At 41.1% G+C, this 26,491-nt stretch overlaps 1 protein-coding gene across 2 annotated transcripts in view; it reads left to right on the top strand.

Moving 5' to 3' along the window:
* LOC139750714 (Golgi to ER traffic protein 4 homolog) overlaps positions 1-26,491 on the top strand; it is a 259,236-nt gene that overhangs the window by 188,125 nt on the left and 44,620 nt on the right. For both annotated transcript variants that reach the window (XM_071665388.1, XM_071665387.1), the window contains exon 7: positions 7,834-7,985. In XM_071665388.1, the coding sequence (XP_071521489.1) occupies positions 7,834-7,985 (152 nt within the window). The remainder of the gene's footprint in view (positions 1-7,833; positions 7,986-26,491) is intronic.

The following is a 26,491-nucleotide window of genomic DNA, read 5'->3' as shown; positions in this document are numbered from 1 at the left end:
TCTCCCCAGAAATGCTTACACCTTCATTACATGGGAACTTAATCACTTTATAAGTGCCCTGTCTAATTCTGTATTCCTGATACCTTTCAAAGTTTTCAGAAACTTTAAACTTTTCTGGCTTTCATTTTCAGCAGAAAATTGAATATCAGAAATTAACAGAACTGTTGATTAGCTTGGGTGCAGTGTAAAATGACTTTAGCATCTCAGCACTGCTAACAGCACTGCCCTGGTGGCAGCTCCAAAAATTAATGGCAGCAGATTCAAAACATGTCAGACCATAGGACTTGCTGGACTATGGAGCATTGGATTAGAGGGGTACAACCTATATACCTGAGATAGTAAGGGAAGGGTTTAATGACCATAAAGATTTGTCAGCAGAAGTCATATTGGCACACTTTATTTAAGGAAGTTTGCTTGACTACAATGAATGGCCTTGCAACGATTATGGACAGAAATGCAAGTAGAGTGGGATTCGGGGAATGGGGAGAGTTTCATGGGCTGTTATGCTCTGTTCTTGATGTGACAGGTATCAGAGAAAGAGCAGTCAGACCATAACTGAGGGAAGAAAGAACTGATAGAAGATAGGTTGTGGGAGTCTGTCTTAGCCAAGATAACATCTGCTGTACATTTTGTGCAGCATGAGGCATGTAGGCCAGTAGAGAAGTGTCCATCTCAGGGAAAGTCGGTAGAGAAACTATGCAGGATGATCACTGAGCTCCTCCAAAGTGCCAGAGTTGGCTTTTTGAGGGGGTTATGGAGCCCAATTAAAAGTGATAGAAATAAGATTGTGGTCAGAGGACTCTTAAGGGAGCAGAAATGGTTTGTGTATTATGAGAGGGTTTGAAGTAAAAACGATTTTGAGTATTTTGGTAAAGTAGTCATTCCAGTTTGGGACTTGTGTTGGATGTTTGATTATTTAGGGCCTTGGTTTTGCTGGAATTGCCTTAGGTAGAGCCTAACAGATTCTTGTGGCATATATGAAATCCCCTGCAGAGAGGATTTCAGCTCATGGATGTAAAGAGAGGAATGCTTCGTGGCAGGTCGTCACATAGGCATAAGTCGAGTTTTAATCTCAGTCGGCCATTTGTGGATTAGAAACTTGAGGCTTGGGGGGCTGATACTTTTCTGGGAGTGTACATAGTTGGAGAAACATTGGGTGGGATATTGTGTACAAAACAGAAAAGCAAAGTTACATAGGATGGTGGCTTCAAAGTTAGGATACTAAGATCCATGTGTTAAGCAGTGAGTGTTTGTATTTCAGTAAGCATGGACACCACCACTGGAGTGTAGCTAGTTGTAGAGATTAAAGGTAGAGATCTGATTGTGTATAGGAGAAGCAGCTTAGGACACTTGGGTTCAAGAGAGAAGATCTATGGAAGGAATGGAGAGATTGTATTTTAGAGAGGGGAGGTTAGACTTGAGGTGCAAATGCTGCAAAATGAATAAAGAAAGAGCACTGTCTCGGGCTGTGCCTGAAAGAATGGGATAGGTTCCAGTTACCTGATGTTAGTCAAGGATTCCAGAGAACCAGCTAGCGCACCTTGAATAGTGGTGCAATTGTGATGTAGCACTGGGAAATTTTAATGGAAGTGTACTACCATGATTTTTAAGTAAAAGGAGGGATAAAGTGGAGAGAAAAGTAAAGGGTTGTGTGAGATGTTTTGTCAAGTGTTATGCTTGAGGAGAGGGTGTGATTTTTGGATTGGATGACTGTAACCTACATATGGGTATGGTGTAGAGAAAAGACAGCTACTATACTCGGTCCAGGGAGTGGAAAAGTCCGATAGCACAATGTTGGCTCACTTTGAAGCCATCACTAACCATCATGATACCTATGTGGTAGTACTTCCCTTGTTATTGGATGCCACCCACCAATTGAAAAAACAGTAATTGTTTCACTGTTCTGTGTAATTAGATATTCATTACCTTGGTTTTATTGGGGTAAGAGAGAATGGATGCTTAAGATATCATGAGATGTCAATGCACTATGCATGTTACACTCTGCATGGTTTTTCCAGGCGTGAATTCATGCTGTACACTAAGGACTCTTCACATATTTATTTTTAACCTGTTATTTATGTTATTTACATAGACAGAATATAGTTTAATTAGTTTAATTTCATGATTATACGTAATTGCCATCTCCCACGTCAGCAAGGTAGTGCAAGGAAATGGCCCAATCCACCCCCATACACATGTATATACATAAATGCCCATACACGCACATATACATACATATACATTTCAACGTATACATACATATATACAGACATATACATATATACACATGTACATATTAATACTTCTGCTGCCTTCATCCATTCCTGTTGCCATCCCACCACACATCCAAAATTATAATTAGTAACTGTTTCGTTATTCTAAAACTAACTTAATTTGTATTACTTTCATTGTGTTTTATTTGAGGTAGGAGAGAGCGGGCTTGTACACAAGACATCATAAGACATCAACATGTTGTACACAGTGCACGCTTTATGGTTTCTTTTCAGATGTGATTTCACACTTTGTATACTAAGCCCCTTACTCATGAGTATTATTAAGATATATTTATATTTACATAGGTAGAACTTTGCCTTTTTATGAGCGAATGAATATACTATTAATATTTGTATCACCAAAAATATAAACACTAATGTTGCAATATTTATTATATTATACTTTGTCGCTGTCTCCCGCGTTTGCGAGGTAGCGCAAGGAAACAGACGAAAGAAATGGCCCAACCCCCCCCCCCCATACACATGTATATACATACGTCCACACACGCAAATATACATACCTACACAGCTTTCATGTTTACCCTGACGCTTCACATGCCTTGATTTCATTCCACTGACTGCATGTCAACACCGGTATAACACAACGCTTAATTCACTCTATTCCTTGCCCTCTTTCTCCCTCACTGCTATGTCAGGACCGTTCACACAAAATCTTTTTCACTCAATCTGTCCCACACCTCTATTTGGTTCATCTTCATTGTTCCCTCAAACCGACGACACATATATCATCTTGGTCAATCTTTCATCAATCATTCCGCCTCCATGTGCCCCAATCACTTCTAAATTACACACCTCTCTTCTGCTCTCTCAACTCGCTCGTTTTAATTTCCAATAATTTCTCTCTTACCCTTGCGTGACTCTAGCGAGTCTTTCAACATCAACAACACATGGTCCTGCATACATATCTTTTCCAGCACATCAATCTACTGGCGCATCAATTCTCTATCCATTCTGCCAATCGCTCGCTTCCTTACACTGTGGGGGATCCCACTTGGGCAGGTTTATTTACATGGGGGGCGGGCCGTGTATTAGAGGAGTTCGCGACTTCACTCTCTGGAGGCTAGGAAACCCTGGATGGGGAGACCACAACGCACCCTACCGTGTGTGAATCGGACGCGGAATGGGGGAATGACGAGGAAGTGTGAATAGACATGTGTGAGGTTTTATAAGGTCGGAAGCATGGGGGAGAGCCTGGATTAGAACTACGAAATTTGGGTCGGGTAAAGATAACCTAGGGTAAGTTGTTACGGGAGCGAGATGGATATGGGTAGACGGTTAGGGAGGCGGGACCTCTCTCGGGGCCATATTATGGATACTGGGAGGATGGTTAGATCTGGTATCTGGAGAATACCTGAGAAGGGAGCAGATCGGAGTTATAATTAAGGTAGATCGGAAACATTGAGAGAGATGACAATTACTGTAGGCTGTCGGGTCCAGAGGGAATTTTAAGCGGTGATGGGTCAGACCAGTAATTCAATGACTGTGTATCTTATTTCGGTTTCTTTTCATGGGTGTCTGAATTACAAAGGAAGGCTACTATACAGGTATGGGCACTCGAACGTTGTTAATTGATCGGGGAACGAGCGGAAGTATAGGTAACTGGCCCGGTATGCAAGAAGATTGATTTAAATAGGGTTCCACCTGCTTCTATCAACTTGCCTCCACACAATATATTCTTATACTTCCACAGAGACCATCTCTATCATCCTATATACGCCCTTCTCCAGATCCATAATGCTAACATACACCCAAATCCATTTGCTTTTTATCCAAAACGTATCTTTCATCACCCACTACATTATTCCCCCTATCGAAATTACAAACCCCCCCCCCGAATCCCACACATCCTCTACACTTCTGAAAACCACCTACAGCCTCTTCCCCAATTGATGCTCTGTACATGCCTTCACCCTCTCATTCAAGTCCTCCCATATAATTTACCAGTAAACTCAGCAAACTTATACCTCTGTATTTTGAAGCACTCTCTTCAGTTTCCCTTTGCCTTTGTACAATGGCACTATGCACGCATTCCGCCAATCCTCAAGCACCTCACCATGAGTCATACATACATTAAATAACCTTACCAACCAGTCAACAATACAGTCCCCCCCTTTTTTAATAAATTCCACTGCAATACCATCCAAACCTGCTGCCTTGCCGGCTTTCATCGTCCGCAAAGCTTTCACTACCTCTTCTCTGTTTACCAAATCATTTTCCCTAACCCTCTCACTTTGCACACCACCTCGACCAAAACATTCTATATCTGCCACTCTATCATCAAACACATTCAACAAACCTTCAAAATACTCACTCCATCTCCTTCTCACATCACCACTACTTGTTATCACCTCCCCATTTGCGCCCTTCACTGAAGTTCCCATTTGCTCCCTTGTCTTACGCACTTTATTTACCTCCTTCCAGAACATCTTTTTATTCTCCCTAAAATATAATGATACTCTCTCACCCCAACTCTCATTTGCCCTTTTTTTTTCACCTCTTGCACCTTTCTCTTGACCTCCTGTCTCTTTCTTTTATACATCTCCCACTCAGTTGCATTTTTTCCCTGCAAAAATCGTCCAAATGCCTCTCTCTTCTCTTTCACTAATACTCTTACTTCTTCATCCCACCACTCACTACCCTTTCTAATCAACCCACCTCCCACTCTTCTCATGCCACAAGCATCTTTTGCGCAATCCATCACTGATTCCCTAAATACATCCCATTCCTCCCCCACTCCCCTTACTTCCATTGTTCTCACCTTTTTCCATTCTGTACTCAGTCTCTCCTGGTACTTCCTCACACAGGTCTCCTTCTCAAGCTCACTTACTCTCACCACCCTCTTCACCCCAACATTCACTCTTCTATTCTGAAAACCCATACAAATCTTCACCTTAGCCTCCACGAGATAATGATCAGACATCCCTTCAGTTGCACCTCTCAGCACATTAACATCCAAAAGTCTCTCTTTCGCACGCCTGTCAATTAACACGTAATCCAATAACGCTCTCTGGCCATCTCTCCTACTTACATAAGTATACTTATGTATATCTCGCTTTTTAAACCAGGTATTCCCAATCATCAGTCCTTTTTCAGCACATAAATCTACAAGCTCTTCACCATTTCCATTTACAACACTGAACACCCCATGTATACCAATTATTCCCTCAACTGCCACATTACATTTGTATTATTAAAAAGCTGAATTTTCATTACTTGGTGTTTTATGTAGGGTAAGAGAGAATGGGTGCTTAAGACATTTTTAGACTGACACATGTTATTTCTTCATGATTGTGTGTAGCTTTGAGACATGGAATAAAATGCCATCTAAATGAGTTCCCTGTTAAACTGTTTACATGACTATCTTTTTTGATCGTCAAAAAAAGTCTAGAAATATTTTAGTTCTCTTCTGGTTCTAGCTTTACCTTCTATAAACACATATTTCTCTTCCTAACATATTGTAGTGGGAAATATGATGTATAAAAGCTTTTCACTTTATTGCTGTATTCATCAGTTGTCCTCTGTTTTGTATGGCTGAGATGAGTGATGTTTTTTCTAGCTCTGGCTGAAGGCTGGTATTGACAAGTACAGGTGCTGTAATTGGTAGTCAAACATGAGCTTTAACTTCAAATGAGGGCTAGAAACACTGAAATGTTGTATTATTCCAAGAGCAGTAAGCTGTGCGATACATCTTATGATGTGGAGAGGAGTGGAAGGGTTAATTGATAATCATAATGTTCATCTCTCTGTTCAAAGATGATACCTGTCCATTTTGGAAATACTTCCAATCTTTCTATGAATATTTGCCATATTTTAAGGTTTTAGAAGCAATCAGTTTTGAGTTCTTTAGACTGTTTGGTGATAAAATCTGGACTAGTAATACTACAGCAGTACCCTTTTGAAACCATTATGATGGGAGTTTTGGTATAAACCTCTCCTGACCTATAAAGATGAATTTTTTGATCAGTTTCATTGGGAGTTTTGTTTCAACCTAAGTGGGAGGTATCACATATCCCATACTTGTTACATAGTATTTTTTCTGAAGTTTTTGCTACCTCAGTTTCTTACAAATAAAGTCTCCCTTCTTGCTAGCCCTTGGTGTTAGGAGATTTAGTGAGATGCATCCAATATCCAGACATAAGAACTTTCTCTTATGATAGATGACATATCCTGAGTTGAGATAAACAGATCCCTTGGTTTTGGGTAAAAGAAAATGAACATAGAATAAAAAGAGTAACTTTAGAAATACTTATTTTATTTATTCATTGAAGATTTCAGCTAGAGAGCTTCATACTTTATGTCCAGTCAGATATTTGAGTGAATTGGTAGAGATGATCAAAAACTGTTGAGGGTGACATTAAATTGTACCCAGGAAGCTTGAAACCTCTTTAACTAATGAACAACTCTTCACAAGTTAAGAGATTTGTTTTGTTGGCCTAACCTGGCCTGGATATCAGAGTCTGTGATTTTAGGAAGGTAACCTCCAACTTAACCCTTCAGAGGAACCAGTCCATGGAGATGAATGATAGATGTTTGACATTTCCTCTAGCCTTTCAGAGGAACCCATTCTTGGAGAAGATTAATGATAGCTGTCTTTGGCATTTCCTCTAACTGTCAATAATACCTTATTGGTATTCTGGGTATTAGAAGATCTACCTTTGTGGCCCAGGGATTGCCACCATTGGTGAAGGTGTTCCCTAATATGCAACAAGATAATACTTCAGATAATTGTTTTGCCTTATTTTATCCTTTTGAGAAATTTTTTTTTCTCCCACCCTCCTCCATGTTGTTATGCACTCAAGGCTTCAGGTACAAATCAACTTTGGAGAGCCATATGAGTTTTGAAGTGTGATAAACAGTTTCTCTCTGTTTCATGCTGTCACTTTAGAAAAAAAAAAAAAGCTGACTTGCTTTCATATGTTTTGAGAATTATGGGGCGTCAGTATCAATGGCCTTGGGTTGATGACATTATTGCAAAGTGGAGGTCACTGATTTGTTGGAGGGTAACTTGGGCTAAAGCATCAAATAGGTGATTTTTTTTTTGAAGGATGAGAGGCCTTTGTCTCACCGGGAGGCAGGGGATTAAGTGAATTCCAACTCATGGGGTTTTTAAAGATTCTCTGAAGGGTCACAGGACATTTATGCATATAGAAATGTTTTTCACATTTCAAAACTTATATTCTGTAACTAAATATTCCTTTTGCATGGCTTTCAGTGATAAAATTGCCTAAAGTTCATTATTCTTAATGCCTTTCCAAAGTGATTTTGTTATTACACAAGTTCATTATCTGATATTTAAATGCCAGCACTTCCATTGGGTATGTGTAATTGTAATTGATTGTTTGTTTCACTTTACAGTGGCAAGGTGGCTTACTTTACAGTCTTATGTGAGCTTTCAGGGATGAAATTGCCTAAAATTCATAATTCTTAATGCCTTTCCAAAGTGATTTTGTTATTGCACTAGTTGATTATCTAATATCTAAATGCCAGCACTTCCATTGGGTATGTGTAATTGTAATTGATTGTTTGTTTCACTTTACAGTGGCAAGGTGGCTTACTTTACAGTCTTATGTGAGCAGTATCAACCAAGTTTGAAAAGGGACCCTTCTTACCGAGAATACTTGGACCGCATTGGGCAGCTTTTCTTTAATCTACCAGCACCTAAGACCCAGCATGGTCCAGGAGGAATATTTGGTGAGGAATGATAGGACAGAGGATGCTTTTACTTCATTTTATACTTATGGCCAGTTTTGTCCTTGTATTTTTTTCACCCTAGGATAGGGGTGAAAGAATACTTCCCACATATTCCCTGCGTGTCGTAGAAGGCGACTAAAAGGGGAGGGAGCGGGGGGCTGGAAATCCTCCCCTCTCATTATTTTTTTTTTAATTTTCCAAAAGAAGGAACAGAGAAGGGGGCCAGGTGAGGATATTCCCTCAAAGGCCCAGTCCTCTGTTCTTAACGCTACCTCGCTAATGCGGGAAATGGCGAATAGTTTGAAAAAAAAAAAAAAGACTTAGACATTTGTATCTCTGACCCTAAATAGATCAAAGGCTGGACAAATGGAATCATGATACAGTGATGTTTGACTTTGTACGCATTCCTAATCGTACCAGATATCTTCATCTCACAGTGGCCACAATTGTTTTGATAAATTAAGACCAAACATCTGATAACAGAATATTTCTTAAGTGCCTTAGTATTTGAAAAGTATATATGTAAACCAGATGACTTTTGATTTGTTTGCTCATAAGAAATTCTCATACACTTCCTGAAAGTCAGATAGTGCATCAGTTCTGGCAAGGTTTTTAAGTTTATAACTGAGCTTCCTTTTTTTATTCTTGTATCAGAGACACTCGATGACTGTGTGGTTATATCATGCTGGAACTTGCTGGCTCATATGTTCAAGTATTAAAACACAAATATTGCTTATTACTTATTTTAGAGGTTTATGTGTGCATGAATTTATATTTTTACATATTTTAAGTGTTTGCATTTGGCTTCAGCCAAATTATCTGCTTTTGATGAACTTGCTTTTTTCGCTTTAACCCTTAACTGATTTACTACAGCCAGGATGTATTTTTTTTCATACTTGATCACTGTTTCCCATGTTAGCAAGGTAGTACCAGTAACAGATGAAAAAAGGCTGCTTTTGCTCACATCCATTCTCTAGCTGTCATGTGCAGTGCATCAAAACTGCAGCCCCCTATGCACAACCAGTCCTCACAGACCTTTCCACAGTTTTCCCAGCTGCTTCAGATACCCTGGTTCAGTCCACTGACAACACGTTGACTCCTGTTTATCACATCATACCAGTTCACATTATCCCATGCACACTTATCACCCTCCGTGGAAGTTTAAGCTCAGATCACTCAGAATCTTTTTCATTCCATCCTTCCATCTCCAATTTGTTCTCCTCCTCCTCCTTGACCCCACCACATATAACAAATATATCATCTTTGTCAGCTTCCCACACATTCACACAACCCCACCACATATAACAAATATATCATCTTTGTCAGCTTCCCACACATTCACACCATATGTCCTAACCTTTTCAGCACATCCTCTTCAGCTCTTTCAGCCACCCTCTTTTTATTACCACACATCTCATCTTTTTATTACTTACTTTGTCAAACCACCTCACATCTCATATTGTTCTCAGGCATTTAATTTCCAACACTATGCTGCACATTCTCGTGTATATCCCATGCCTTGCACCCCGACAACATTGTTGGGATTACTATACCTTTACACATATCCATTTTTGCCCTCGTAGATAACAACCTCTTTTCACACATTCTTCAGTGCTCCCAGAACCTTTGCCTTCTGACCCATCCTGTGGCTTACTTTCACTTCCATTTTTCAATTTGCTGCCATGTCCACATCCAGGTATCTAAAATGGTTGACTTTGTCCAGATTTTTTCTATTCATATTCACACCCCAATAACCTGTCCCTCTACCCTGCTAATCCTAATAACCTTGCTTTTATTCACATTTACTCTGTTTTCTCTTTTCATACATTCTCCCAGACTTATTCACCAACTTGAGCAATTTTTCACTTAAATTTGCCACCAGTGCTGTATCATCAGCAAACAACAACCACCTCTTTTCCCAAACCCCCTCAACCCCCACAGAAGGTATACTCACCCTCTCTCAAGACTCTTCCATGTACCTCCATCACTGCCATTCATAAACAAATTAAACAGTCATGTTGACATCACACACCCCCACAGCAGACCAGACATCACTTAGAACCATTCACTCTCCTTTCACCCTACTTGTACACATGCCTTAAACCCATGATAAAAACTTATCACTGTTTATTGTTGCTTTCCTTCCACAAACATATGTTCTTAAGACATTTTACAAGGTATCTTTCCACCCTACCATTCGCTTTTTCCAGATCCATGAATGCCACATATAAATCCTGTTTCTCTAAGCATTTTTTACACACTGTCTTCAAATCAGACACCTGATCCACCCATCTCCTACTACCTCTGAAACCTCATTATTCCTCCCCAATTTGATGTTCTGCACATGCTTTTACCTTTCAGTCACTAATCACCCTTACAACTTACTAGGTACATAAAAAAAAGAACTTGTACCTTTGTAGTTTGAACACTCACCTTTGTCCCATTGCCTTTGTACAGTGGCACTATATACATGCATTTTGCCAGTCCTAAGTCAACTTACCATAATCTCTACTGAAGTTGAAAATCCTAATCAGCCAATTAACAAGACAGTCACCCCCCTTTCTTAAGAAATTCAGCTGCTTTACCATATGTCATCTTATGCAAGGGTTTTACTACCTCCTTTCTTTTCACCAAACCACTCTCTATGACTCTCACTTTGCAAACCACCCTGACCCAAACACCTTACACCCTCTCATCATCCACATTTACAGTCCTTCAAAATACTTACACCATCTCCTCCTCACTTCACTACTACCTGTTACCACTTCCCCGTTTGCCCCCTTCAGATGTTCCCAGAGGTTCTCTTTTTTCTCATACTTTTAACTTCTTCCCATAACATCATCTTATTCTCCATGACTTTAACTGATACTTGCTCACCCCAACTCTAACATGCACTTTTTTTCAATCCTTGCACCTTTGTCTTGACCTCCTGCCACTTTCTCTAATGTTCTTCTCCCAATCTTTCGCACTTCTCCATAAGTATAGCCCATTCTACACTCAGTATCTCCTAGTATATCTTTTACAGGTCTCTTTTCCAAGCTTGCTTACTTTTACCATTCTTTTCCCAGGTTACCTCTACAAATCTTCAGCCTCTTTTTCACAAGATGATCAGACATTTCACCAGCTGCCTCTTTGAGCACATTCACATCCAAATGCCCCTCTTTTGCAAGCACATCAGTGTAATCCAGTAATGCCTACTCGCTGTCTTTCTTCCTCTCATACATATATTTGTGTCTGTCCCTCTTTTGAAATTAGGTATTTCCAATCACTGGCCCTTTTTAGGAGATAACTCCACAAGCTGTTCACCATTTCCATTCACACACCAGAGTACCCCTTCCCTCAAACTATACACTTAGCTGCCACATTACTTGCCTTTGGATATGATTTGCTCATCACCAGTTCCCAATCTCTTACACCAAAACTGCTGACACACTTACTTCACTGTTTTCAAAATACTTGCTCTCATGATCTTTCTTTTCATGACCAGGTGCAAAAGCATCAATAATCACCCTTCTCTTGCAATCCCCTTTCAGTTTTATCTAAATCGATCTGGAGCTCACTTCCTTATACTATTTCACACACTTCCACAGCTCCTGCTTCAACAGTAGTACTACCTTTTCCTTAACTTTTGCCCTCACATAAACCCCTGACTTTACCTCCAAGATATTTCCAAGGCATTTATCCCCTTTACTGTAGTGCATTGTTTCACTCAGAGCCATAACATCCAGCTTTTCTCCTGTAGACATACTACCTATCTTTTCTTCCATCTCATCTTGGTTACATTCAACACATTTAGACACCTCACCTTGAGCCTTTGAGGAGGATGAGCACTCCCTACTTGGCTCCTGTTTGATCTTTTAGAAACTGAAATACAAAAAGACCCCCCATTCCAACTGCTGCCTTCTGCCCCAAATATTCACCTTCTACGACATGCAGGGAATATGTAGGTAGATATTTTTTCCTTTACCCCAGAGTTTTGTCATAGTGTTTTTTAATGCTGTTGCAGATGATGCATTGACAATCATGATTCTTGAATTGCCTGCCTCTGCCATGTGACAAAATATAAGGTTATTAATGTTTTTTCGTGGTATTTCATGCATTTTTTCTGAATTTGAGGTAACTCCATACTCTGATCAATATATGTGAACATTTCAGGGAGGCCAATATGAGATATTCACTCTCATTATGTTATGCTTTATGAAGATTGGGAAACTTACAACATAGTAGGTATAAATGATGAAAATTCTTAGTGATCATATGTGTTTGTGACAAAGACAACTCCAAAGACACCACATGTCACTAAATATGCATGTTGGTACACTTGATGTATACTTATCAGCAGAACAGCGTTTGGGTATATAGTACATGTAAGCAGTTTGGTCACCAAGTTGAGTTGTGAATCTCATTATTCAGAATATTATATCTATTTGATAAGAAATTTTGGAGATTTTTTTTGAGAATACTTGAGAATGTGGAGTGGTTATTAGGACCGGATTAAGCTGCTCCTGTCATCATCTTTCGATCTTGTACAGGTCTTCCACTGTTGTATGACAGTTTAGTTTTTCTGATAGTCTGAATATCTAGTTGATTTATTACACCATTAGTAACATACAGAGGTTTACTTTATCTTCAGGAAGATGCAGGAGAAAAACTGTGTTCCCTTCATTACCTCTTTTTCCCCTATTTTGGGTGCATGGACATTGTCCTACAGGTTGTGTGTACAGTGTCCTCACAGAAAATTCATAGATTTTTTGATGACCTAAGTAATGAGGAATATATGATTTATATCATTTGATGAGGAAGGTGGAGAAGAATAAACTGAGAAATGTGAAGAAATAAGTGTCTGATTTTAGCAGGATTCCACAAGGAGCAGGTAGGTCAGCATAGGAAGATATACCCTCTATTCTCTAGCTTGGCCATTCTTCACAGGAACTGGTTACAGAGTCAGTTGTGTCTAATTTCCTTTTAAGTAATCCTGGGGTGATAGGGGACTTTGGTAACAGTTGATAGGTAAAGTTTTTAAAATATTTCAAAAAGAAAAGTCCTTTTCATATCTGTAAGTCACTTGCTGTCCTCTTTTTTTAGTGATAGGTGAAATATTTCTTACATTTATGTTATTCACCACCGTTGCTGTACTTGTGTATGAAATGAAGGTACTGCTTTTCCTTTATGTACACTTGAGATGCACTCATGAAAATGAGTGTAAATCAAAAAAGTGAAAATCAGAAGCATTTTTCTTGTAAGTTGGAGTTTTCCTTCTTCTCTTGCTTTGAGTTTGGGGCTGGCCTTAACTTGGTGAGAAATCACTTTAAAGGTCCTTGGAGATAGTAATTTTAGCCCGCCATACTAGGGAAGAGGACCTAACAGCTTATCCACCCAGGTTTCTTGTACCACTTCACCAGTCTCTGTACACTATGCAAGCATACGCCTGTCTGGGTCACAATGTCCTTTAATTCGAACTTTTCTTTGAATCAGACTATCACTGCTTGTGTGTCTTCCTTGGTAATAACTTTCAGAGACATCTATGGGAGCCAAAATAGCATGGTCAGCTACCTCGAACAGAGCAAAAAATTGGCCATGTGTCGCACACAAAAAAAGATAATTAAGTCCTCCCTTTACTGCTGCCAAAAGCCTATGATAAATTCTGAGTTCCCATATGTTTCCACACTTTTATGCTGAATGTTAAGAGGCTGATAGAGGAAAGGAAAGAGAATAAATGAAGATTTTGGAGGAAAGTTGAGTGAAAAAATTGAAAGAAATAAAGAAATTGTACTGGAAGGAAGTGAAGAAGGAAAGAGGTGGAAGTAAGAGTGGAAATATAAATGTTAAAAGTAAGTTGCAGAATCTAAAGAAGGAAATGAAAGGAAGATGGAAAGCATATTTTGAAGAACTGATGTATGTGGGAGAAGGTGAGGCAGTGGTTCTTACTTGCAAGAAGTGAGGTAAAAAGGGCAGTAATGAGGCTGAAGGTAGGTAGGGCTCTTGGAAAGGATGGGATTATTGAAATATGGAGGAGAAAGTGTGATAGAATAGATGCATTTGAAATATAATTCAACATGAAAACAAGATTGTTCCTGAGGAGTGGGTGATAGCTGCCTTAGGTAGTAGGTTGTTGACAGCAGCCACCCAGGTTGGTACCTACCATTCTGAATGAGGAGCATTAAAGTGGTGCCTGGAACCATCTTACACTCTCCATGTCAGGAATGCTGGTCTTACTTTCTGTCTCTTCAAAATGAGACTACAGGGCTTGTCCTGCCATCCTCTTACAAGCATCATACACATACTCAAACCTTGCTTAGTATAATTACTTTCTTTTCACATAAGTACTCTGGCCAATTCCTGTCCACTCAAACATTTATAAGTATCATCATTATTGAGTCCATCAGATCTATGACCCATAATCTCCAGCATCTTGGGGGACTAAGAATCTTCGGGTTTTTGCCTGACTCTGAGAGGAAGGGCTCTGGCAGTAGTAGTAGTGGCCCATCCCATGACCTTTTCCTCTCTGTGAGACCTTTCTCTTTTTCTGATCACTGTGCCAACATTCATGGTATCTCTGGTAACGTTTTTCCAGCTGAAAACCATCAGTTTGGTACCTCTCCAAATATCTTACTTCTCTCCCAGACACACTTGTCTAATGATGTTCTCACTATTCCCTTTTTCATTTCTAACCGTAGCCTCCACTCATGATTCCAGTTCAAAGGTGTTGTTTGTGCTTATTCCAACATCAAGACACCTGTTCCATGCCTCAAGGACCTGTCTCCAAACTTTGATGTTATGTGGCTCAAGGTCTGTCTCCCTACTGCCCTACTTTTCTTCTGTTTTGCCTATTGCTCTCCTAATTCTACAAATTTTTTATCCTTCTTTGAGTGTCTAAACTCCTGCCATAAGATTGTGACATAATTGCATCCGCAGCTGAGGTCCTCTACCTTCAAGATTTCAATGTTCACCATAGGGAATGGCTGAATTCCTCTCATATGGATGTTGGAGAGATTGGAGCCCTCATATTCTCCATTCTCAGTGATTTTAAGCAAATTTTTCCAACCTACCAATATTTCTTACCACTTAGGAAAGCAGTCACAGTGGTAAGAAATATTGGTTATATAATAAAAAAAATATAACCAATATTTCTTACCACTGTGACTGCTTTCCTAATATTCTGGATTTGTTTTTCACCTATAGCCCATTCTCCTGTAAATACACAATCTCGCCCCCATTTGGTTCTTCTTATCACACTCTAATGAATGTATCTTTTCTAACAGCACCTCCCCCTCCAGCAACCCATTCTAAGGTAAATACAGGCACCTCAATGAAGTTGACTAGAATAGCTTACGTAACTTCTTTTGTGACTTTAGGTAATTTACTAAATCATATGTTGTGATGCTCCTGTCTCAGCCATATGCATAGCAGAGGTTATTCTCATACAAATAGAAGCATTTGTCCCCTCTTCCTCCAAGATGATCTATTCATCCGATCCATCATTCAATCTTTCCTGTTCTGAGGCCACTCTGGCAAGGGATGAAGTATATCAGGCTTGGAAAAACTCTTACTTCCTCTGGCTCCCCACATTATCTACTGATAGGTCTTTCTGGTCTTTAGCTAACTGTACTATATCTGTCTCACCTGTAGACAAAGCAACTCTCTTTGGTTTCTGTTTCTCCTTCACCCTCGATGCTTCTCTTGCTAATCCTATGCCTCTTCCTGTAATCTCTTTTTGAATTTTCCAAAAAGTGCTTCTTTCTCTGGACACAAGCAAGATAATGGTCTTGATAGCATCCGTCCCTGTGTATTGAAGGAGTATGCCTCTGAACCTGCACCTGTGCTTGCTCGTCTTTTCCATTTCTGTGTAAAGCCAAAACTTTTCCTTCTCCTTGGAAGCAAGTATTGGCAAAACTTTTCCTTCTCCTTGGAAGCAAGCATTGATACATGCCATCCCTAAGAATAGTGACCATTCTGACCCCTCTTAACTATTATCCTATTGCTTTGACATTTACCATTTCTAAAGGCTTTGAATCCCTCCTCAACTCCTATATCATTAGATACCTCGAAAATCACAGTCTTCTTTCATGTGTAGTTGCCCTTGATATATCTAAGGCTTTTGACAGAGTGTGGCAGTGGGGTCTCATCTCCTAAGTTTCCCTCTTTTAGCTTCCCTCCCTCACCTTGCTCCTTCATATTTAGCTTCCTCTCAGGCCGATCTATCTCCATGGTTGTTGATGGATCAGTTTTCCCCCTTTCTCCATCAATAATAGTGTCTGTCTAGGTTCTGTCCTGTGTCCAACACTTTTTCTCCTTTTTTTCACTGATTTTCTCTCTGCAAATAATCAAATGTACTCATATGCTAATGACTCAGCATTGCATTCATCCACATCCTTTAATACTGCACCCTCTTCTCTCACCCGATCTGCATCTCGCTTTCAGACAGCTTACTCAGTAAACTCAGACTTGGACAGGATATCTCAGTGCGGTACACAAAACCTTGTAAAGTTTAATGTCTTCAAGACCCAATTTCTACCCCTCTCTCAATTGAAAACTTCTCATAACTCTCGTCTCTCCTTTAATGGTTCCGTAATTCCACCTCTTGACTTGGTGAACATACTTGGCATTACTGTAACATCCACTCTTTCATAGAAACCCCACATTACAGGAATAGCTTCCTGTAATGTGGGGTTTCCAAGATTATTCGTGGAGGAGAGGAAACCAGTGAAAAAAAGGAGAAAAAGTGTAAGACACCACTGTTGATGGAGAATAGAAGGGGGGAGGCTGATCCATCAAGAACACAGAGATAGTTCGGTCAGAGAGGAACTATGGAACCATGGAAGCGGAAGTGAATCATAGGGTGGGGGAGGGGGCGAAAGTTCTGGGAGTGTTGAAGAATGTGTGGAAGTCGAGAATAATATCTCGGAAAGCAAAAATGGGTATGTTTGAAGGAATAGTGGTTCCAACAATGTTATATGGTTGCGAGGCGTGGGCTATGGATAAAGTTGTACGGAGGAGGGTGGATGTGTTGGAAATGAGATGTTTGAGGACAATATGTGGTGTGAGATGCTTTGATCGAGTAAGTAATGGAAGGGTAAGAGAGATGTGTGGTAATGAAAAGAGTGTGGTTGAGAGAGCAGAAGAGGGTGTTTTGAAATGGTTTGGTCACATGGAGAGAATGAGTGAGGAAAGATTGACCAAGAGGATATATGTCAGAGGTGGAGGGAACAAGGAGAAGTGGGAGACCATATTGGAGGTGGAAAGATGGAGTGAAAAAGATTTTGAGTGATTGGGGCCTGAACATATATATATATATATATATATATATATATACGAAACAGGAGTTGTGGGAGTATGTGATAGAGTGTAAGAAAGTAAATTCTCCATTAATATGGGTAAAACTGAAAGTTGATGGAGAGAGGTGGGTGATTATTGGTGCATATGCACCTGGGCATGAGAAGAAAGATCAAGAGAGGCAAGTGTTTTGGGAGCAGCTGAATGAGTGTGTTAGTGGTTTTGATGCACGAAACCGGGTTATAGTGATGGGTGATTTGAATGCAAAGGTGAGTAATGTGGCAGTTGAGGGAATAATTGGTATACATGGGGTGTTCAGTGTTGTAAATGGAAATGGTGAAGAGCTTGTAGATTTATGTGCTGAAAAAGGACTGATGATTGGGAATACCTGGTTTAAAAAGCGAGATATACATAAGTATACTTATGTAAGTAGGAGAGATGGCCAGAGAGCGTTATTGGATTACGTGTTAATTGACAGGCGTGCGAAAGAGAGACTTTTGGATGTAAATGTGCTGAGATGTGCAACTGGAGGGATGTCTGATCATTATCTTGTGGAGGCTAAGGTGAAGATTTGTATGGGTTTTCAGAAAAGAAGAGTGAATGTTGGGGTGAAGAGGGTGGTGAGAGTAAGTGGGCTTGAGAAGGAGACCTGTGTGAGGAAGTACCAGGAGAGACTGAGTACAGAATGGAAAAAGGTGAGAACAATGGAAGCAAGGGGAGTGGGGGAGGAATGGGATGTATTTAGGGAATCAGTGATGGATTGCGCAAAAGATGCTTGTGGCATGAGAAGAGTGGGAGGTGGGTTGATTAGAAAGGGTAGTGAGTGGTGGGATGAAGAAGTAAGAGTATTAGTGAAAGAGAAGAGAGAGGCATTTGGACGATTTTTGCAGGGAAAAAATGCAATTGAGTGGGAGATGTATAAAAGAAAGAGACAGGAGGTCAAGAGAAAGGTGCAAGAGGTGAAAAAAAGGGCAAATGAGAGTTGGGGTGAGAGAGTATCATTAAATTTTAGGGAGAATAAAAAGATGTTCTGGAAGGAGGTAAATAAAGTGCGTAAGACAAGGGAGCAAATGGGAACTTCAGTGAAGGGCGCAAATGGGGAGGTGATAACAAGTAGTGGTGATGTGAGAAGGAGATGGAGTGAGTATTTTGAAGGTTTGTTGAATGTGTTTGATGATAGAATGGCAGATATAGGGTGTTTTGGTCGAGGTGGTGTGCAAAGTGAGAGGGTTAGGGAAAATGATTTGGTAAACAGAGAAGAGGTAGTGAAAGCTTTGCGGAAGATGAAAGCCGGCAAGGCAGCAGGTTTGGATGGTATTGCAGTGGAATTTATTAAAAAAGGGGGTGACTGTATTGTTGACTGGTTGGTAAGGTTATTTAATGTATGTATGACTCATGGTGAGGTGCCTGAGGATTGGCGGAATGCGTGCATAGTGCCATTGTACAAAGGCAAAGGGGATAAGAGTGAGTGCTCAAATTACAGAGGTATAAGTTTGTTGAGTATTCCTGGTAAATCATATGGGAGGGTATTGATTGAGAGGGTGAAGGCATGTACAGAGCATCAGATTGGGGAAGAGCAGTGTGGTTTCAGAAGTGGTAGAGGATGTGTGGATCAGGTGTTTGCTTTGAAGAATGTATGTGAGAAATACTTAGAAAAGCAAATGGATTTGTATGTAGCATTTATGGATCTGGAGAAGGCATATGATAGAGTTGATAGAGATGCTCTGTGGAAGGTATTAAGAATATATGGTGTGGGAGGAAAGTTGTTAGAAGCAGTGAAAAGTTTTTATCGAGGATGTAAGGCATGTGTACGTGTAGGAAGAGAGGAAAGTGATTGGTTCTCAGTGAATGTAGGTTTGCGGCAGGGGTGTGTGATGTCTCCATGGTTGTTTAATTTGTTTATAGATGGGGTTGTTAGGGAGGTAAATGCAAGAGTTTTGGAAAGAGGGGCAAGTATGAAGTCTGTTGGGGATGAGAGAGCTTGGGAAGTGAGTCAGTTGTTGTTCGCTGATGATACAGCGCTGGTGGCTGATTCATGTGAGAAACTGCAGAAGCTGGTGACTGAGTTTGGTAAAGTGTGTGGAAGAAGAAAGTTAAGAGTAAATGTGAATAAGAGCAAGGTTATTAGGTACAGTAGGGTTGAGGGTCAAGTCAATTGGGAGGTGAGTTTGAATGGAGAAAAACTGGAGGAAGTGAAGTGTTTTAGATATCTGGGAGTGGATCTGGCAGCGGATGGAACCATGGAAGCGGAAGTGGATCATAGGGTGGGGGAGGGGGCGAAAATTCTGGGGGCCTTGAAGAATGTGTGGAAGTCGAGAACATTATCTCGGAAAGCAAAAATGGGTATGTTTGAAGGAATAGTGGTTCCAACAATGTTGTATGGTTGCAAGGCATGGGCTATGGATAGAGTTGTGCGCAGGAGGATGGATGTGCTGGAAATGAGATGTTTGAGGACAATGTGTGGTGTGAGGTGGTTTGATCGAGTGAGTAACGTAAGGGTAAGAGAGATGTGTGGAAATAAAAAGAGCGTGGTTGAGAGAGCAGAAGAGGGTGTTTTGAAGTGGTTTGGGCACATGGAGAGAATGAGTGAGGAAAGATTGACCAAGAGGATATATGTGTCGGAGGTGGAGGGAACGAGGAGAAGAGGGAGACCAAATTGGAGGTGGAAAGATGGAGAGAAAAAGATTTTGTGTGATCGGGGCCTAAACATGCAGGAGGGTGAAAGGAGGGCAAGGAATAGAGTGAATTGGAGCGATGTGGTATACCGGGGTTGACGTGCTGTCAGTGGATTGAATCAAGGCATGTGAAGCGTCAGGGGTAAACCATGGAAAGCTGTGTAGGTATGTATATTTGCGTGTGTGGACGTATGTATATACATGTGTATGGGGGGGGTTGGGCCATTTCTTTCGTCTGTTTCCTTGCGCTACCTCGCAAACGCGGGAGACAGTGACAAAGTATAAAAAAAAAAGAAAAAAAAAATATATATATATATATTATTTATTTTTATACCTCTGTAATTTGAGCATTCACTCTTATCCCCTTTGCCTTTGTACAATGGCACTATGCACGCATTCCGCCAATCCTCAGGCACCTCACCATGAGTCATACATACATTAAATAACCTTACCAACCAGTCAACAATACAGTCACCCCCTTTTTTAATAAATTCCACTGCAATACCATCCAAACCTGCTGCCTTGCCGGCTTTCATCTTCCGCAAAGCTTTCACTACCTCTTCTCTGTTTACCAAATCATTTTCCCTAACCCTCTCACTTTGCACACCACCTCGACCAAAACACCCTATATCTGCCACTCTATCATCAAACACATTCAACAAACCTTCAAAATACTCACTCCATCTCCTTCTCACATCACCACTACTTGTTATCACCTCCCCATTTGCGCCCTTCGCTGAAGTTCCCATTTGCTCCCTTGTCTTACACACTTTATTTACCTCCTTCCAAAAAAAAAAAAAAAAAAAAAATTATTTTTATTATTATACTTTGTCATTGTATCCCGCGTTGGCGAGGTAGCGCAAGGAAACAGACGAAAGAAATGGCCCAACCCCCCCCCATACACATGTATATACATACGTCCACACACGCAAATATACATACCTACACAGCTTTCCATGGTTTACCCCAGACGCTTCACATGCCTTGATTCAATCCACTGACAGCACGTCAACCCCGGTATACCACATCGCTCCAATTCACTCTATTCCTTGCCCTCCTTTCACCCTCCTGCATGTTCAGGCCCCGATCACACAAAATCTTTTTCACTCCATCTTTCCACCTCCAATTTGGTCTCCCTCTTCTCCTTGTTCCCTCCACCTCCAACACATATATCCTCTTGGTCAATCTTTCCTCACTCATTCTCTCCATGTGCCCAAACCACTTCAAAACACCCTCTTCTGCTCTCTCAACCACGCTCTTTTTATTTCCACACATCTCTCTTACCCTTACGTTACTCTCTCGATCAAACCACCTCACACCACACATTGTCCTCAAACATCTCATTTCCAGCACATCCATCCTCCTGCGCACAACTCTATCCATAGCCCACGCCTTGCAACCATACAACATTGTTGGAACCACTATTCCTTCAAACATACCCATTTTTGCTTTCCGAGATAATGTTCTCGACTTCCACACATTCTTCAAGGCCCCCAGAATTTTCGCCCCCTCCCCCACCCTATGATCCACTTCCGCTTCCATGGTTCCATCCGCTGCCAGATCCACTCCCAGATATCTAAAACACTTCACTTCCTCCAGTTTTTCTCCATTCAAACTCACCTCCCAATTGACTTGACCCTCAACCCTACTGTACCTAATAACAATATACATTTTTTCACATCTTGGTTACATCCACACACATTTAGGCACCCCACTCTGAGCCTTCGAGGAGGATGAGCACTCCCCGCGTGACTCCTTCTTCTGTTTCCCATTTTAGAAAGTTAATACAAGGAGGGGAGGATTTCTGGCCCCCCGCTCCCTGTCCCCTCTAGTCGCTTTCTACGACACGCGAGGAATACGTGGGAAGTATTCTTTCACCCCTATCCCCAGGGATAATATACATATATATATACATATACACATATGGATCAGGTGTTTGCTTTGAAGAATGTATGTGAGAAATACTTAGAAAAGCAAATGGATTTGTATGTAGCATTTATGGATCTGGAGAAGGCATATGATAGAGTTGATAGAGATGCTCTGTGGAAGGTATTAAGAATATATGGTGTGGGAGGAAAGTTGTTAGAAGCAGTGAAAAGTTTTTATCGAGGATGTAAGGCATGTGTACGTGTAGGAAGAGAGGAAAGTGATTGGTTCTCAGTGAATGTAGGTTTGCTGCAGGGGTGTGTGATGTCTCCATGGTTGTTTAATTTGTTTATGGATGGGGTTGTTAGGGAGGTAAATGCAAGAGTTTTGGAAAGAGGGGCAAGTATGAAGTCTGTTGGGGATGAGAGAGCTTGGGAAGTGAGTCAGTTGTTGTTCGCTGATGATACAGCGCTGGTGGCTGACTCATGTGAGAAACTGCAGAAGCTGGTGACTGAGTTTGGTAAAGTGTGTGGAAGAAGAAAGTTAAGAGTAAATGTGAATAAGAGCAAGGTTATTAGGTACAGTAGGGTTGAGGGTCAAGTCAATTGGGAGGTGAGTTTGAATGGAGAAAAACTGGAGGAAGTGAAGTGTTTTAGATATCTGGGAGTGGATCTGGCAGCGGATGGAACCATGGAAGCGGAAGTGGATCATAGGGTGGGGGAGGGGGCGAAAATCCTGGGGGCCTTGAAGAATGTGTGGAAGTCGAGAACATTATCTCGGAAAGCAAAAATGGGTATGTTTGAAGGAATAGTGGTTCCAACAATGTTGTATGGTTGCGAGGCGTGGGCTATGGATAGAGTTGTGCGCAGGAGGATGGATGTGCTGGAAATGAGATGTTTGAGGACAATGTGTGGTGTGAGGTGGTTTGATCGAGTGAGTAACGTAAGGGTAAGAGAGATGTGTGGAAATAAAAAGAGCGTGGTTGAGAGAGCAGAAGAGGGTGTTTTGAAGTGGTTTGGGCACATGGAGAGGATGAGTGAGGAAAGATTGACCAAGAGGATATATGTGTCGGAGGTGGAGGGAACAAGGAGAAGAGGGAGACCAAATTGGAGGTGGAAAGATGGAGTGAAAAAGATTTTGTGTGATCGGGGCCTGAACATGCAGGAGGGTGAAAGGAGGGCAAGGAATAGAGTGAATTGGAGCGATGTGGTATACCGGGGTTGACGTGCTGTCAGTGGATTGAAGCAGGGCATGTGAAGCGTCTGGGGTAAACCATGGAAAGCTGTGTAGGTATGTATATTTGCGTGTGTGGAAGTATGTATATACATGTGTATGGGGGGGAGGGTTGGGCCATTTCTTTCGTCTGTTTCCTTGCGCTACCTCGCAAACGCGGGAGACAGCGACAAAGTATAATAAAAAAAGGGGAGTGGGGGAGGAATGGGATGTATTTAGGGAATCAGTGATGGATTGCGCTAAAGATGCTTGTGGCATGAGAAGAGTGGGAGGTGGGCTGTTTAGAAAGGGTAGTGAGTGGTGGGATGAAGAAGTAAGAGTATTAGTGAAAGAGAAGAGAGAGGCATTTGGACGATTTTTGCAGGGAAAAAATGCAATTGAGTGGGAGAAGTATAAAAGAAAGAGACAGGAGGTCAAGAGAAAGGTGCAAGAGGTGAAAAAAAGGGCAAATGAGAGTTGGGGTGAGAGACTATCAGTAAATTTTAGGGAGAATAAAAAGATGTTCTGGAAGGAGGTAAATAGGGTGCGTAAGACAAGGGAGCAAATGGGAACTTCAGTGAAGGGCGTAAATGGGGAGGTGATAACAAGTAGCGGTGATGTGAGAAGGAGATGGAATGAGTATTTTGAAGGTTTGTTGAATGTGTCTGATGACAGAGTGGCAGATATAGGGTGTTTTGGTCGAGGTGGTGTGCAAAGTGAGAGGGTTAGGGAAAATTATTTGGTAAACAGAGAAGAGGTAGTAAAAGCTTTGCGGAAGATGAAAGCCAGCAAGGCAGCAGGTTTGGATGGTATTGCAGTGGAATTTATTAAAAAAGGGGGTGACTGTATTGTTGACTGGTTGGTAAGGTTATTTAATGTATGTATGACTCATGGTGAGGTGCCTGAGGATTGGCGGAATGCGTGCATAGTGCCATTATACAAAGGCAAAAATATATATATATATATATATATATATATATATATATATATATATATTGTACAACAGACTTCATACTTGCCCCTCTTTCCAAAACTCTTGCATTCACCTCCCTAACAACCCCATCCATAAACAAATTAAACAACCATGGAGACATCACACACCCCTGCCGCAAACCTACATTCACTGAGAACCAATCACTTTCCTCTCTTCCTACACGTACACATGCCTTACATCCTCGATAAGAACTGTTCACTGCTTCTAACAACTTGCCTCCCACACCATATATTCTTAATACCTTCCACAGAGCATCTCTATCAACTCTATCATATGCCTTCTCCAGATCCATAAATGCTACATACAAATCCATTTGCTTTTCTAAGTATTTCTCACATGCATTCTTCAAAGCAAACACCTGATCCACACATCCTCTACCACTTCTGAAACCACACTGCTCTTCCCCAATCTGATGCTCTGTACATGCTTTCACCCTCTCAATCAATACCCTCCCATATAATTTGCCAGGAATACTCAACAAACTTATACCTCTGTAGTTTGAGCACTCACACTTATCCCCTTTGCCTTTGTACAATGGCACTATGCACGCATTCCGCCAATCCTCAGGCACCTCACCATGAGTCATACATACATTAAATAACCTTACCAACCAGTCAACAATACAGTCACCCCCTTTTTTTATAAATTCCACTACAATACCATCCAAACCTGCTGCCTTGCCGGCTTTCATCTTCCACAAAGCTTTTACTACCTCTTCTCTGTTTACCAAATCATTTTCCGTAACCCTCACACTTTGCACACCACCTCGACCAAAACACCCTATATCTGCCACTCTATCATCAAACACATTCAACAAACCTTCAAAATACTCACTCCATCTCCTTCTCGCATCACCACTACTTGTTATCACCTCCCCATTTGCGCCCTTCACTGAAGTTCCCATTTGCTCCCTTGTCTTACGCACTTTATTTACCTCCTTCCAGAACATCTTTTTATTCTCCCTAAAATTTACTGATAGTCTCTCACCCCAACTCTCATTTGCCCTTTTTTTCACCTCTTGCACCTTTCTCTTGACCTCCTGTCTCTTTCTTTTATACATCTCCCACTCAATTGCATTTTTTCCCTGCAAAAATCGTCCAAATGCCTCTCTCTTCTCTTTCACTAATACTCTTACTTCTTCATCCCACCACTCACTACCCTTTCTAATCAACCGACCTCCCACTCTTCTCATGCCACAAGCATCTTTTGCGCAATCCATCACTGATTCCCTAAATACATCCCATTCCTCCCCCACTCCCCTTGCTTCCATTGTTCTCACCTTTTTCCATTCTGTACTCAGTCTCTCCTGGTACTTCCTCACACAGGTCTCCTTCTCAAGCTCACTTACTCTCACCACCCTCTTCACCCCAACATTCACTCTTCTTTTCTGAAAACCCATACAAATCTTCACCTTAGCCTCCACAAGATAATGATCAGACATCCCTCCAGTTGCACATCTCAGCACATTTACATCCAAAAGTCTCTCTTTCGCACGCCTGTCAATTAACACGTAATCCAATAACGCTCTCTGGCCATCTCTCCTACTTACATAAGTATACTTATGTATATCTCGCTTTTTAAACCAGGTATTCCCAATCATCAGTCCTTTTTCAGCACATAAATCTACAAGCTCTTCACCATTTCCATTTACAACACTGAACACCCCATGTATACCAATTATTCCCTCAACTGCCACATTACTCACCTTTACATTCAAATCACCCATCACTATAACCCGGTCTCGTGCATCAAAACCACTAACACACTCATTCAGCTTCTCCAAAAACACTTGCCTCTCATGATCTTTCTTCTCATGCCCAGGTGCATATGCACCAATAATCACCCATCTCTCTCCATCAACTTTCAGTTTTACCCATATTAATGGAGAATTTACTTTCTTACATTCTATCACATACTTCCACAACTCCTGTTTCAGGAGTACTGCTACTCCTTCCCTTGCTCTTGTCCTCTCACTAACCCCTGACTTTGCTCCCAAGACATTCCCAAACCACTCTTCCCCTTTACCCTTGAGCTTCGTTTCACTCAGAGCCAAAACATCCAGGTTCCTTTCCTCAAACATACTACCTATCTCTCCTTTTTTCACATCTTGGTTACATCCACACACATTTAGGCACCCCAATCTGAGCGTTCGAGGAGGATGAGCACTCCCCGCGTGACTCCTTCTTCTGTTTCCCATTTTAGAAAGTTAAAAAATACAAGGAGGGGAGGATTTCTGGCCCCCTGCTCCCGTCCCCTCTAGTCGCTTTCTACGACACGCGGGGAATGCGTGGGAGGTGTTCTTTCACCCCTATCCCCAGGGATAATATACATATATATACACACATACACACACATACACACACACACGCACATATACACACACACACACACATACATATATATACATGTGAAAAATGTAAGAAACAATTTAGAAAACTGAAACTTCTAGCTTGAAATGAAATGAAAAAATGAATGTCACATAATGG

Source organism: Panulirus ornatus, chromosome 10 (genome assembly GCF_036320965.1).
Source record: "Panulirus ornatus isolate Po-2019 chromosome 10, ASM3632096v1, whole genome shotgun sequence".
NCBI lineage: Eukaryota > Metazoa > Arthropoda > Malacostraca > Decapoda > Palinuridae > Panulirus > Panulirus ornatus.
The sequence above is the reverse complement of the archived record's forward strand: the minus strand, read 5'-3'. Positions and strand labels throughout refer to the sequence as shown.